Below are 14,456 nucleotides of genomic sequence, written 5' to 3' on the forward strand. Positions count from 1 at the left end.
CAGAAGGATATTAAGAGAATCACAAGTCATTGAACAGAGGTAAATCAGTCACAGAAAATTTGGGGTAAAGACAAAGGTTTCAACAGCACTTAAAGCAAATAAAGATGTGGTTTCCTGAAGAAGAGGAAAGTAGGAAGAGAGATGTAGATATATGAAAACTGGAAGTCAAGATTCTGGTAGACCTGGATCCTAATACTGAATCATCATAAAGTCTCCATGATTGATAGTTGTATGTGTAAACAAGTGGACACATTTCAACATCTATGCCACATGTGAGTCATACTTGCTGACTTACAAGAGTTTGTTGTGTGCATCAGAAACCAGCAGCAAAACCTATGAACATGTCCAGAAAGATTCTGACTAGGATTTCCTCCTGCCCATCAGCTTCCCCAGGCCCCTGTTTAGGTCTTTGTTTCTCAAACGATAGATGAAAGGGTTGAGCATGGAGGACAGGACCATGTAGACTATTGTAGCCACTCGGTCCTGAGCAGTGTACCTAGACAAGGGCTGTAAATAGACATAAAAGATGCTTCCATAAAACAGGATGACCACAGTAAAGTGGGAGCCACAGGTGGAGAAGGCTTTGCGTTTCCCAGCAGCTGAGGGGATCCTGAGAACTGCTACGAGGATTCACACATACGAGAAAACAATGCATAGGAAGGGGGTCGCCCCAAACACCAGCCCTTCTGTCTATATTGTGATATCATTGACAAATATGGAGGAGCAGGACAATTTCAGCAGAGGGTTGATGTCGCAGAGGGTTGATGTCACAGTGGAAGTGGTGGATAACACTGGAGTCACAGAAGTTGAGCTGATTCAGCAAAGTATGTGTAGGAGTGAGTGGAGGTGAGGCAGTGAGCAGGAGAAGGCCACCAGCAGGACACAGGGGTGGCGGCTCATGATGGTGATATAGTGGAAGGGGTCACAGATGGCCACATAGTGATCAAAGGTCATGGCTGCCAGAAGGTAGCTGTCAATGTCACCAAAGGCATATATAAAATACATCTGGGTCAGACACCCAGCATAGGAGATGGTCTTCTTCTCTGACTGGAAGTCAACTAGCATCTTGGGGACAATGCTTGTTGTGAAGCAAATGTTAGTGAAATACAGGACATTCAAAAAAAAATACATGGGGGTATGAACTTGGGGGTCAGAACTGATGCCCAGGATGGTGAGCACGTTCCCTGTTACAGTGACCAGGTACATGGTGAGGAAGAGAATGAAGAGTGGCTTCTGGTCCTAAGGCTGGGAGGAGAGTTCCAGGAGGATGAACTCAAGACACTGCTGGTTTGATTGAGTCTTTCCATGACCATGGAGCCAACTAAAACAGAGAAGATTCCTACAATGTAACACAAATCTCCATGACTGAAAGCATCAACAAGCCAACAAGCCTGTGCTTCTTCCTACCTTCACTTTCTACCTATAGGGTTGTGACTAGCTGCCACATAGGCAACTTGTCACCTTTGTGGTCCTTGAACTTGCCCTTCCTTCTCAACTCTAAGACTTCTCATGTTTCTTGTGTTGATAGCAAGAACTTTTGAGGAAGAGCATAGTTGAGCCTTCATTACTTTACTTTTAAATCTAGAAAAAACTGATTCAGTTCAGTTCAGTTCAGTCGCTCAGTCATGTCCAACTCTTTGCGACCCCATGAATCGCAGCACGCCAGGCCTCCTTGCCCATCACCATCTCCCGAAGTTCACTCAGACTCACCCCATCGAGTCAGTGATGCCATCCAGCCATCTCATCCTCTGTTGTCCCCTTCTCCTCCTGCCCCCAATCCCTCCCAGCATCAGAGTCTTTTCCAATGAGTCAAATCTTTGTATGAGGTGGCCAAAGTACTGGAGTTTCAGCTTTGGCATCATTCCTTCCAAAGAAATCCCAGGACTGATCTCCTTCAGAATGGACTGGTTGGATCTCCTTGCAGTCCAAGGGACTCTCAAGAGTCTTCTCCAACACCACAGTTCAAAAGCATCAATTCTTCAGTGCTAGGCTTTCTTCACAGTCCAACTCTCACATCCATACATGACCAATGGAAAAACCATAGCCTTGACTAGCAGAAAATTGGATTAAAGAATTACTGCGCATGGCCCAATATGGTTTACAGAACTAAAGAGCTGGAGCAGCAAGCAGTGGCTGCACAGCACTGGAGCAGCCAGCGGCCAAGAGGACATACCCCACGTCCAAGGTAAGGAGTGGCAGCCATAAGGAGATACATCACGTCCAAGGTAAGGAGCAGCAGCTATGCTTTGCTGGAGCAGCTGTAAAGATACCCCAAGTCCAAGGAAAGAGAAGCCCCACTAAGATGGTAGGTGCTGAGAGAGGGCATTAAGGGCAGACAGACTGAAACCACAGTCACAGAAAACTAAGCAATCTAATTACATGGACCACAGCCTTGAATAACTCAATGAAACTAAGCAATGCTGTGTAGGGCTACCCAAGACGGACAGGTCATGGTGGAGAGTTCTGACAAAATGTGGTCCACTGGAGAAGGGAATGGCAAACCACTTCAGTATTCTTGCCTTGAGAACCCCATGAACAATATGAACAGTACGAAGGAAACAACACTGAAATCAGATTGATTATATTCTTTGCAGCCAAAGATGGAGAAGCTCTATACAGTCAGCAAAAACAAGACCAGATGAACTCCTTATTGCCAAATTCAGACTTAAGTTGAAGAAAGTAGGTAAAACCACTAGACCATTCAGGTATCACCTAAATCAAATCCCTTATGATTATACAGTGGAAGTGAGAAATAGATTTAAGGGCCTAGATCTGATAGATAGAGTGCCTGATGAACTATGGAATGAGGTTTGTGACATTGTACAAGAGACAGGGATCAAGACCATCCTCATGGAAAAGAAATCCAAAAAAGCAAAATGGCTGTCTGGGGAGGCCTTACAAATAGCTGTGAAAAGAAGAGAAGCGAAAAGCAAAGAAGAAAAGGAAAGATATAAAAATCTGAATTCAGAGTTCCAAAGAATAGCAAGAGATAAGAAAGCCTTCTTCAGCGATCAGTGCAAAGAAATAGAGGAGAACAACAGAATGGAAAGACTAGGGATCTCTTCAAGAAAATTAGAGATACAAAGGGAACATTTCATGCAAAAATGGGCTCAATAAAGGATAGAAATGGTATGGACCTAACAGAAGCAGAAGATATTAAGGAGAGGTGGCAGGGAACACAGAAGAACCGTACAAAAAAGATCTTCAGGACCCAGATAATCATGATGGTGTGATTACTCACCTGCAGCAAAACATCCTGGAATATGAAGTCAAGTGGGCCTTAGGAAACATCACTACAAACAAAGGTAATGGAGGTGATGGAATTCCAGTTGAGCTATTTCAAATCCTGAAAGATGATGCTGTGAAAGTGCTGCACTCAATATGCCAGCAAATTTGGAAAACTCAGCAGTGGCCACAGGACTGGAAAAGGGCAATTTTCATTCCAATCCCAAAAAAAGGCAATGCCAAAGAATGCTCAAACTACCGCACAATTGCACTCATCTCACATGCTAGTAAGGTAATGCTCAAAATTCTCCAAGCCAGGCTTCAGCAATATGTGAACTGTGAACTTCCAGATGTTCAAGCTGGTTTTAGAAAAGGTAGAGAAACCAGAAATCAAATTGCCAATATATGCTGGATCATCAAAAAAGCAAGAGAGTTCCAGAAAAACCCCTATTTCTGGTTTATTGACTATGCCAAAGCCTTTGACTGTGTGGATCACAATAAACTGTGGGAAATCCTTCAAGAGATGGGAATATCAGACCACCTGACCTGCCTCTTGAGAAACCTATATGCAGATCAGGAAGCAACAGTTAGAACTGGACATGGAACAACAGACTGCTTCCAAAGAAGAAAAAGGAGAATGTCAAGGCTATATATTGTCACCCTGCTTATTTAACTTATATGCAGAATACATCATGAGAAACACTGGGCTGGATGAAGCCCAAGCTGGAATCATGATTTCCAGGAGAAATTCAACCTCAGATATGCAAATGACACCACCCTTATGGCAGAAAGTGAAGAAGAAATAAAGAGCCTCTTGATGAAAGTGAAAGAGGAGAGTGAAAAAGTTGGCTTAAAGTTCAACATTCAGAAAACTAAGATCATGGCATCCGGTCCCATCAGTTCATGGGAAATAGATGGGCAAACAGAGGAAACAGTGAGAGACTTTATTTTTGGGGGCTCCAAAATCACTGAAGATGGTGACTGCAGTCATGAAATTAAAAGACACTTACTCCTTGGAAGGAAAGTTATGACCAACCTACTACTACTACTACTACTAAGTCCCTTCAGTCATGTCCGACTCTGTGCGACCACACAGATGGCAGCCCACCAGGCTGCACTGTCCCTGGGATTCTCCAGGCAAGAACACTGGAGTGGGTTGCCATTTTCTTCTCCAGTGCATGAGTGTGAAAAGTGAAAGTGAAGTCGCTCAGTCATGTCCGACTCTCCACGACCCCATGGACTGCAGCCTACCAGGGTCCTCTGTCCATAGGATTTTCCAGGCAAGAACACTGGAGTGGGTTGCCATTGCCTTCTCCTGACCAATCTAGACAGCATATTAAAAAACAGAGACATTACTTTGCTGACAAAGATCCATCTAGTCAAGGCTATCGTTTTTCCAGTAGTCATGCATGGATGTAAGAGTTGAACTATGAAGAAAGCTGAGTGCCAAAGAGATGATTATTTTGAACTGTCATATTGGAGAAGACCCTTGAGTGTCCCTTGGACTGCAAGGAGATCCAACCAGTCCATCCTAAAGGAAATCAGTCCTGAATATTCATTGGAAAGACTGATGTTGAAGCTGAAACTCCAATTCTTTGGCCACTTGATGCAAAGAACTAACTCATTTGAAAGATCCTGATGCTGGGAAAGATTGAGGGCAGGAGGAGAAGGGGACGACAGAGGATGAGATGGTTGGATGGCATCACCGACTCAATAACTCAATAAGTTTACTTGAGTAAACTCCAGGAGTTTTTGATGGACAGGACTAGCATGCTGTAGTCAATGCGGTCACAAAGAGTTGGACATGACTGAGTGACTGAACTGAACTGTGTGTGTATAAGGGTATATGTTTTCTTACTTGGTATATAATTTCACCAGATACACAAAAATGTACCCTCACACACACAGACACAAACACACACACATTTATATACACTTTTATTTATTTTTTAACATAATAGGTTTACTTATAAACATTTAGGTGTATATTCATAATGCCTTTTCAGGTCAGTGCTAGAGATATACCTCCTTATTTGTACCTATTATATGTCATTTCATTCTATGGAAAAATTGAACCACTGTTTATCTATCTCTCTATTTATAGGCTTTTAGATTATTTCTAATTTTTTCTAGTATAAAAAGTGCTGCAATCAGTGAGTATCTGTATACATGTAGATTATAGGATTACTGAAAGCATAAGTCCAGAAATACAAACAGCAGGACATAGGGAGTGGTCAGAAATTTTCAGTCATGCAGTTTCCCACATAAAGTCCAGATTAGTCATTCTAGGAGGTGCTCCTTAAAATGCAAATTCACAGACCCACATGAGACCTACTGAATAATAGCTTCAGGAAGAATGTAGGGGAATAATAAATGATAAAATATTCAGATTAAAAAATAAAGTCTAAAATCACTAATAATAGAAAATGAAGGAAGAAACAAAAGCGAACAGAACAAAGTCCTTGCCTAGATGACTCTACTTCCCAGAGCACCCCAGTATGTCTCTGTCTGGTTCAAGAAGCTCCTAGTTTTGTCTGCACTTAACATTCACTTACGAGTTTTAATACTTTCCTTAGAATAATTAATTCTAAGTTCATACAACAACTCTTTCCTGGGGCACAGGAAGATCTGGATGGTTATGACGGTGGCAATAGGGGAATCTCTAAGGGGAACTGAAGCTAAGAGAAAGGATAACACCAGTGCCTGGAGGCACAAATACCAGATGACCAGGGTAAAGGCCCAGAGGCAACTCAGCCCCATGCACCCTGGCCTGATTATCAGGGCAGTTGAGTGCTGAACTACTAGGTCACTTGGCTAAGTGGGGCTAAGAGTTAGGCTTTTGATGACTACAGAACCCAGAACATTCTGCTGTCAAAAATATGGAAGAAGGAAGAGGCACAATCTCTGTATAGCTGTTGCACTAGACACTTGGCTCACTTGGTGGAAGTTTCAGTTTTATAAGAGTCTCAATCTTGTCTCTCTCTCCTTGCTTTCTGAATCACTGCAATGACTTTCAACAAGTTAATCACAGAAGTTACACTGAAAACTGAAGGATATTAAGGGAATCAAAAGTCATTGGTCAGATATAAATCAGTTTCAGGAAATTTTGTGGGAAGACAAAGGTTTCAACAGCACTTAGAGCAAATGAATAAGATGTGGGTTCCTGGAGAAGAGAAAGGGAGTTAGAGTGTTAAAGCTTTGGTAGGGAGTATGAAAAGGTTGGCTTAAAACTCAACATTCAGAAAACTGAGATCATAGCATCTGGTCCCAACACTTCATGGCAAATAGATGGGAAAACAATGGAAACAGTGACAGACTTTATTTTTGGGGGCTCCAAAATCACTGTAGATGGTGACTGTAGCCATGAAATTAAAAGACGCTTGCTCCTTGGAAGAAAAGTTATGACCAACCTAGACAGCATATTAAAAAACATTACTTAGCTAACAAAGGTCCATGTAGTCAAAGCTATGATTTTTCCAGTAGTCATGTACGAATGTGAGAGTTGGACTATAAAGAAAGCTGAGCGCTGAAGAATTGATGTTTTTTTTTTAAAGATACATTTATGTAATTGGAGGTTAATTACTTTACAATATTGTATTGGTTTTGCCATACATCAACATGAATCTGCCACAGGTATACACGTGTTCCCCATCCCGAACCCTCCTCCCTCCTCCCTCCCCATACCATCCCTCTGGGTCATCCCAGTGCACCAGCCCCAAGCAACCAGTATCGTGCATCAAACCTGGACTGGTGATTCATTTCATATATGATATTTTACATGTTTCAATGCCATTCTCCCAAATCATTCCACCCTCTCCCTCTCCCACAGAGTCCAAAAGACTGTTCTATACATATGTGTCTCTTTTGCTGTCTCCCATACAGGGTTATCGTTACCATCTTTCTAAATTCCATATATATGCATTAGTATACTGTATTGGTGTTTTTCTTTCTGGCTTACTTCACTCTGTATAATAGGCTCCAGTTTCATCCACCTCATTAGAACTGATTCAAATGTATTCTTTTTAATGGCTGAGTAATACTCCATTGTGTATATGTACCACAGCTTTCTTATCCATTCATCTGCTGATGGACTGTGGTGTTGGAGAAGACTCTTGAGAGTCCCTTGGACTGCAAGGAGATCCAACCAGTCAATTTAAAGGAAGTCAGTCCTGAACATTCATTGGAAGGACTGATGCTGAAGCTGAAACTCCAATACTTTGGCCACCTGATGCGAAGAACCAACTCATTTGAAAAGACTCTAATGCTTGAAAAGATTTAAGGTAGGAGAAGAAGGGGATGGCAGGATGAGATGATTGGATGACATCACCAACTCCATGGACATGAGTTTGAGTAAACTCTGGGAGTTGGTGATGGACAGGGAGGCCTGGCGTGCTGCAGTCCACGGGGTCATAGAGTCAGACACAACTCAGTGACTGAACTGAACTGAACTGAGAAAGGCCAGAGGTCCCCAAGAGGCAGGAGGAAACAAATTGCAAGTGGCAGACATTTTTTTCCTTCTCTACACAAAATTAAAGAAATTTCTTTTAATTCTGTGTTGCGACACAGAATTGGTTCCACTTGAACCACCTGAACCATTGGCTCCACCATGGCGACAACTGGTTCCACCTGAACTTCACTTTATCTCAAACCTTGAGCTAACCAATGCGTTTTTCCCATGTAAATATCTTTCCTTGGCTTGTTAATAAACTATGTATTTTCTTAGAAATCTGCCTTTCTTCAAGATTCATATCAATTGTTTTATGGCTGGGGATGACTCACTTTGTGCCAATGCTATCTTAAAATGCATGTTTGGGTGATGGGCCTGGTGCAACTCTCTCAGTTTTGAGGTATTTCCTCTCTCTAATTAGCAGCTTGTTATAGGTGTATCAGTTCAGTTCAGTCACTCAGTCGTGTCTGACTCTTTGCGACCCCATGAATCACAGCATGCCAGGCCTCCCTGTCCATCACCAACTCCTGGAGTTTACCCAAACTCATGTGCATTGAATCGGTGATGCCACCCAGCCATCTCATCCTCTGTTGTCCCCTTCTCCTCCTGTCCCCAATCCCTCCCAGCATCAGGGTCTTTTCCAATGTGGCCAAGGTATTGGAGTTTCAGCTTCAGCATCAGTCCTTCCAGTGAACACCCAGGACTGATCTCCTTTAGGATGGACTGGTTGGATCTCCTTGCAGTCCAAGGGGCTCTCAAGAGTCTTCTCCAACACCACAGTTCAAAAGCATCAATTCTTCAGCGTTCAGCTTTCTTCACAGTCCAACTCTCACATCCATACATGACTACTGGAAAAACCATAGCATTGACTAGATGGACATTTGTTGGCAAAGTAATGTCTCTGTTTTTTAATATGCTGTCTTAGGAGAAGGCAATGGCAACCCACTCAAGTACTCTTGCCTGGAAAATCCCGTGGACAGAGGAGCCTGGTAGGCTGCAGTCCATGGGGACACACAGAGTCGGACACGACTGAAGCGACTTAGCAGCAGCAGCTAGGTTGCTAATAACTTTCCTTCAAAGGAGTAAGCGTCTTTTAATTTCATGGCTGCAGTCACCATCTGCAGTGATTTGGGAGTCCAAAGAAATAAAGTCTAACACTGTTTCCACTGTTTCCCCATCTATTTCCCATGAAGTGATGGGACCAGATGCCATGATCTTCGTTTTCTGAATGTTGAGCATTAAGCCAACTTTTTCACTCTCCTCTTTCACTTTCATCAAGAGGCTTTTTAGTTCTTCTTCACTTTCTACCATAAGGGTGGTGTCATCTGCATATCTGAGGTTATTGATATTATACCCCTTTGCTAAACACTAACAAGGAGGCACTCTTTCTGTCTCCTTCTGATGTCTATGTCAGAAGATTTCTATAGCTCTTTCATACATTAATAAAAGTTTATTACACAAAACCTTCTGGTGATCAAGCCTCATCTCTGGCCCCAGATTGAATTGTCTCCTCCAGAGGCATGAGTCCCAACATCGCACATGGCTCATAGCATGTGCAACCTTTCAGTAGGAAGACAGATGTAGATATATGAAAACTGGAATCAGGATTTTGGTAGAACTGGAGCCTATTACTAATCATAATAGAGTCTCAGTAGTTGATAGTTGCACATGTAAAGAAGTGAGAACAATCAAACATCCATGACACATGTGATTTATACCTGCTGACTTACAAGAGTTTGTTGTGTATATCAGAAACCAGCAGAAACACCCATGGACATGTCCACAAAGCTTCTGACTAGGATTTCCTCCTGGCCATCATCTTCCCCAGGCCCCTCTTTAGGTCTTTGTTTCTCAAACTGTAGATGAAAGGGTTGAGCATGGAGGACAGAACCGTGTAAACAATTGTAGCCACTTGGTCCTGAACAGTGTACCTGGACAAGGGCTGTAAATAGACATAAAAGATGCTTCCATAAAACAGGATTACCACAGTCAAGTGGGAGCCACAGGTGGAGAAGGCTTTGCGTTTCCCAGCAGCTGAGGGGATCCGGAGAACTGAAATGAAGATTCGCACATAAGAGAAAACAATGCATAGGAAGGGGGTCACCAAAACAACCAGCCCTTCTGTCTTTATTGTGAGATCATTGACAAATATGGAGGAGCAGGACAATTTCAGCAGAGGGTTGATGTCGCAGAGGAAGTGGTGGACAACATTGGAGTTGCAGAAGATAAGCTGATTCAGCAGAAATATGTGTAGGAGTGAGTGGAGGTGAGGCAATGAGCAAGAGATGGCTACCAGCAGGACACAGCGGTGATGGCTCATGATGGTGACATAGTGGAAGGGGTCACAGATGGCCACATAACGGTCAAAGGCCATGACTACAAGAAGAAAGCTGTCAATGTTAGCCAAAACATATATAAAATACATTTGAGTCAGACACCCAGCATAGGAGATAGTCTTCTTCTCTGACAGGAAGTCAACTAGCATCTTGGGGACAATGGTTGTTGTATACCAAATGTCAGTGAAAGACAGGACACTCAAGAAGAAATACATGGGGATATGCAGATGGGGGTCAGAGCGGATGGCCAGGATGGTGAGCACGTTCCCTGTTATGGTGACCAGGTATATGATGAGGAAGAGGATGAAGAGTGGCTTCTGGTCCTGAGGTCGGGAGGAGAGTCCCAGGAGGATGAACTCAGAGACACTGCTGGTTTGGTTGAGTCTTTCCATGATCATAGAACCAACTAAAATAGAGAAGATTCATATAATGTAACACACATCTCCATGACTGAAACCATAAACAAGCCAACAAGTTTGTGCTTCTTCCTACCTTCACTTTCTACCTATAGGGTTGTGACTAGCTACCACACAGGCAACTTGTCACCTTTGTGGTCCTTGAACTTGCCCTTCCTTCTCAACTCTAAGACTTCACATGCTTCTTGTATTGATAGCAAGAACTTTTGAGGAAGACCAGAGTTGAATCTTCCTTGAAAATGAAAAATGAAAGTGAAGTTGCTCAGTCGTGTTTGACTCTTTGTGACCCCACAGACTGTAGCCTACCAGTTCTCCATCCATGGGATTTTCCAGGCAAGAGTACTGGAGTGGGTTGCCATTTCATTCTAGGGGATCTTCCCGACCCAGGGATCGAACCCAGGTCTCCTGCATTGCAGGCAGATGCTTTACCTCTGAGCCACCAGGGAGGCCCAGAAATCTTCCTTAGTCAGTTTAATTTTAAATCTAGAAATAATTGTTTACTGAGCACCTATTCTGTGAAAAATATTCTGGGAGTGGGGATACAACTGTGAATATGACATAGTCAGGACTGTTTGTGGATTTTGCATTGTAATAGAGGATCTATCTATCTATGGATTTATCTATCTATCACCCGCTAGTTCTGCATTTTATAAATAAAAATAAATCCACATAAGGGTATAGAGAGGGCTTCGCAGGTGGCACTAGTGGTAGAGAACCCATCTGCCAATGCAGAAGACTAAGAGACCTGGGTTCAAGACTTGGGTTTGGTCCCTGGGTTGGGAAAATACTGTGGAGAAGGGCATGGCAACCCAGTAAGGGCATGTACAATTCCCGTATTCTTGCCTGGAGAATCCCATGGACAGAGGAGACTTTCAGGCTATGGTTCATATGGTCCCAAAGAGTCGGACACGAATGAAGTGACTTAGCACAACACGGCATAGCACAAGCATATAGAGACCAATAGAAATAAGGTGGCGAATTTATTTATTTCAGATAAGGTGGTTTGATTTTTCTCTGTATATCAAAACAAATTTTCAGTGGTGGCATGTTAAAATGTGTCTTTGAACTACCTTTCCAAAAAGGGGACTTGATAAAGTAATCAACAGAGAAATCAAAGGAATAATAGATCTAAGTCAACAAAGTTTTACTGTTGTGCTTGTTATACCTTCAGAAGCACTTATTTAGAAGGCAATAATCCTTTGTGAATATCAAATTATACTACCACTCCATGCAAATCTTTATTTTAAAATTTAATTTGTTATTTAGTTTTCTCTCTAGCTCCTTAAACTTAATCATGTTCCCAGATCTTTGTTACCCACTGTTAAGCAAGCACATCCTTCAATACCATCATCCATTTGTTTATTTACCTGTGTATATATCCTTGAAAGGGCTTCCCTAGTGGCTCAGATGGTAAAGAATCAGCCTGCAGTGCAGGAGATGCAGGAGATATAGTTTTAATCCCTGGGTCAGGAAGGTCCCCTGGAAGAAATGGTACCACACTCCAATATTCTTGCCAGGAGAATCCCATGGACAGAGGAGACTGGCAGGCTACAGTCCATGGGGTTGCAAAGAGTCCAGTATGACTGAGCTTCTGAGCACACAGAACAATATTTATAAGATTTTCATGAGGTTTTCACAATAGCTTGTGCTTAAGCACTTAGAACAGTTCCAGGACAGAGTAAACATTTGATACCACTGTTTCTTCTCCCCATTATCATCATTGCCAATGACTTTTTCTCCATCAAGTATTTCTACATATTCTCAAAATTAATGAATCTGATTAAAATGACTCTAGTCTTCACACTCAAATACTCTAATGGTCAAATTAACTTGGTTATCAGTTTACAACACTTTTTTAGATTGTATTTTTGTCTACACTTTGAATAACCTGAGAGTGAACTGTAATTAAGCATTTACTTTGTGTAGGTTGTACTTTAATTCTCATGACAATCTTGTAAGGTGTAGACTGTTATTCTTATCATATTTTTCTGATGAGGAAACAGATATAGAGGAAAAGTAATAGGTCATTCAAACCCAGTTAAACTAATTCTAAATCTCAAGATTTACCCACTCTGTCATCTTGTCATATTTTCATAAAGCTATAAAAGTATATATCTGAAACAATCACTCTTAAGATCTATTTTTCCCTTTTATTTATTTTCTATTTTAACATACACACATTATTTTCTTTAAATGTGTTTAATGTCACATTAAGAACAGACCTTTGTTATGTACAATGGAAAATCTGTATTTTATGTGTTGAACAGATTGTAGAATTTGAAAATTCTAATAGGCAGGATTCACTGGCAACAATAAGGGAAAATTTGGTCTTTTGGGGGGACATTAAAAGTATATGGGATTGAGGGTTTAGTAGAAAGTGCACTGAATTTGGCAGCAGAAGGTGAGGGTTTGTGCCTGACCTTCATTTCTTGCTCACTGAGTGATCTAAGGAATTCTAAAGAGATAATAAAATAACATGTATAAGTGCAGCTTGTACAACATACATCCTCAAAAAAGTTATTCATGAAGGGAATGCCTAGGGAGTGTGAGATGAAGAAGATTCAAAGTGGTCAAGTAAAGTTGGATTTCCTGTGCTCGTCTATGATGAGTACTTTAAAAAATGGAAGGAATTTTTGAAAGTGAGAATCTGAGGGCATTATTCTGAAAGCCTGGGATGAGTCTGGGAGTGGAAATATTTTTGTTTTCTACCAAGTTTCCACTATTCACTTATTGGGGACCTGCTTCTCAGGAACCATGGGATAACAACATACCCCGGCCCAGTGGTCAAATAGGGTGATTATAACATACAAAGTTAGTCTTCATGTTAGGCTAAACTCCGTTTTATACAGTGTCCATGTGATTTTTTTGGAATGGAATCAAATTAAAAAATGGAATTTTGAGGCTAAAATAAGTACCTGATTGAGGTGGATGGTTCGGTGGGCAGCCAGTCTACTGATTTCACTTTTCATATCCAGATATCTTCTCATCTTTTCTTTTTTTTTTTTTTAATCTGTTCTTCATCCTGTACCAAATTGGTTAGGTTCACATATCAGAAAGATGATCTTTTTGACCTTCTAGCCAGTGATAAGCATGAAGAGTTGAGAGGAGGGACAAAGAGCAGATTACTCTAGGTTTTAAAGGGGTCAACCATTTTCTTGATACTGCTTCTCATCCCTGTTCCTTTCTCAACCTCTGTCTCAGTACTTTTCTATTTTTCTCTGTTTCCCATCATAGAAGGCAGAACTGCCAAGACACTCTGTGGCAGGAACTCTCTTGGTTGGGGAAACCTGTCTGCTAGCTTCTTAGAGGCTTGAACTCAGCTCTCCTGGCCTCCTCTGGTTCTGTACTGGTGAGGGAGCTATGATGTGCTTATTACAACCTGCTCCCTTTAGAGTGTTTGCTCTATGACTTCTCTAAGTACAGAAATCACAGTGGCTAGCAAAACGGAGTGTAGCTACCCTCAAGGGGGCAGGGGACTCTTAAGGAGGCTATTTTCAGAGCTTTTTAAACTTATCATGAAGTCTCCAGGACATTCTTTGAAAGTGAAAGTGTTAGTCACTCAGTTATGTCTGGCTCTTTGGGACCCCATGAGTCCCACACTGTAGCCTGCCAGGCTGCTCTGTCCATGGGATAATCCAGGCAAGAGTACTGGAGTGTATTTCCATTTCCTTCTCCAGAGATCTTCCTGACCCAGGAGATAAACCCATGTCTTCTGCATTGCAGGCAGATTCTTTACTCTCTAAGCCTCCAGGGAAGCCCATAGTTTCCTCAACTGTGGGTAATCAGAGGTCATAGAACATTTTGTGTGTGTACGTGTGTTTGGTGTATAAGGAATGGGTTCTCCAGGAAGCTGACTTTGAAATGGAGATTAGCATGCAGAATGTTTATTAGGTCTTGCTCTTGGGTTGGTCTTCCCAGGTGGTACACAGGTAAAGAATCTGCCTGCCAATGGAGGAGATAAGAGTTCAATCCTTGGGTTGGGAAGATCCCTTGGAAGTAGAAATGGTAAACCACTCCAGTATTCTTGGCTGA

General features: G+C 42.0%; 1 protein-coding gene and 1 pseudogene across 1 annotated transcript; both read right to left on the minus strand.

Moving 5' to 3' along the window:
- Positions 1-360: 360 nt before the first annotated feature.
- Positions 361-1,307, minus strand: LOC109565861 (olfactory receptor 1L8-like; annotated as a pseudogene).
- An 8,160-nt stretch (positions 1,308-9,467) lies between these two features.
- LOC139185681 (olfactory receptor 1L8-like) lies at positions 9,468-10,400 on the minus strand. Its single transcript, XM_070798145.1, has one exon. The coding sequence runs from the start codon at positions 10,398-10,400 to the stop codon at positions 9,468-9,470; it is 933 nt and encodes a 310-aa protein (XP_070654246.1).
- Between the last annotated feature and the right edge of the window lie 4,056 nt (positions 10,401-14,456).

Source organism: Bos indicus, chromosome 11 (genome assembly GCF_029378745.1).
Source record: "Bos indicus isolate NIAB-ARS_2022 breed Sahiwal x Tharparkar chromosome 11, NIAB-ARS_B.indTharparkar_mat_pri_1.0, whole genome shotgun sequence".
NCBI classification, from domain to species: domain Eukaryota; kingdom Metazoa; phylum Chordata; class Mammalia; order Artiodactyla; family Bovidae; genus Bos; species Bos indicus.

Bases quoted from the DNA above. Each gene is read 5' to 3' on its own strand.
- LOC139185681 (XM_070798145.1), bottom strand. From the start codon at position 10,400: ATGGAAAGACTCAACCAAACCAGCAGTGTCTCTGAGTTCATCCTCCTG.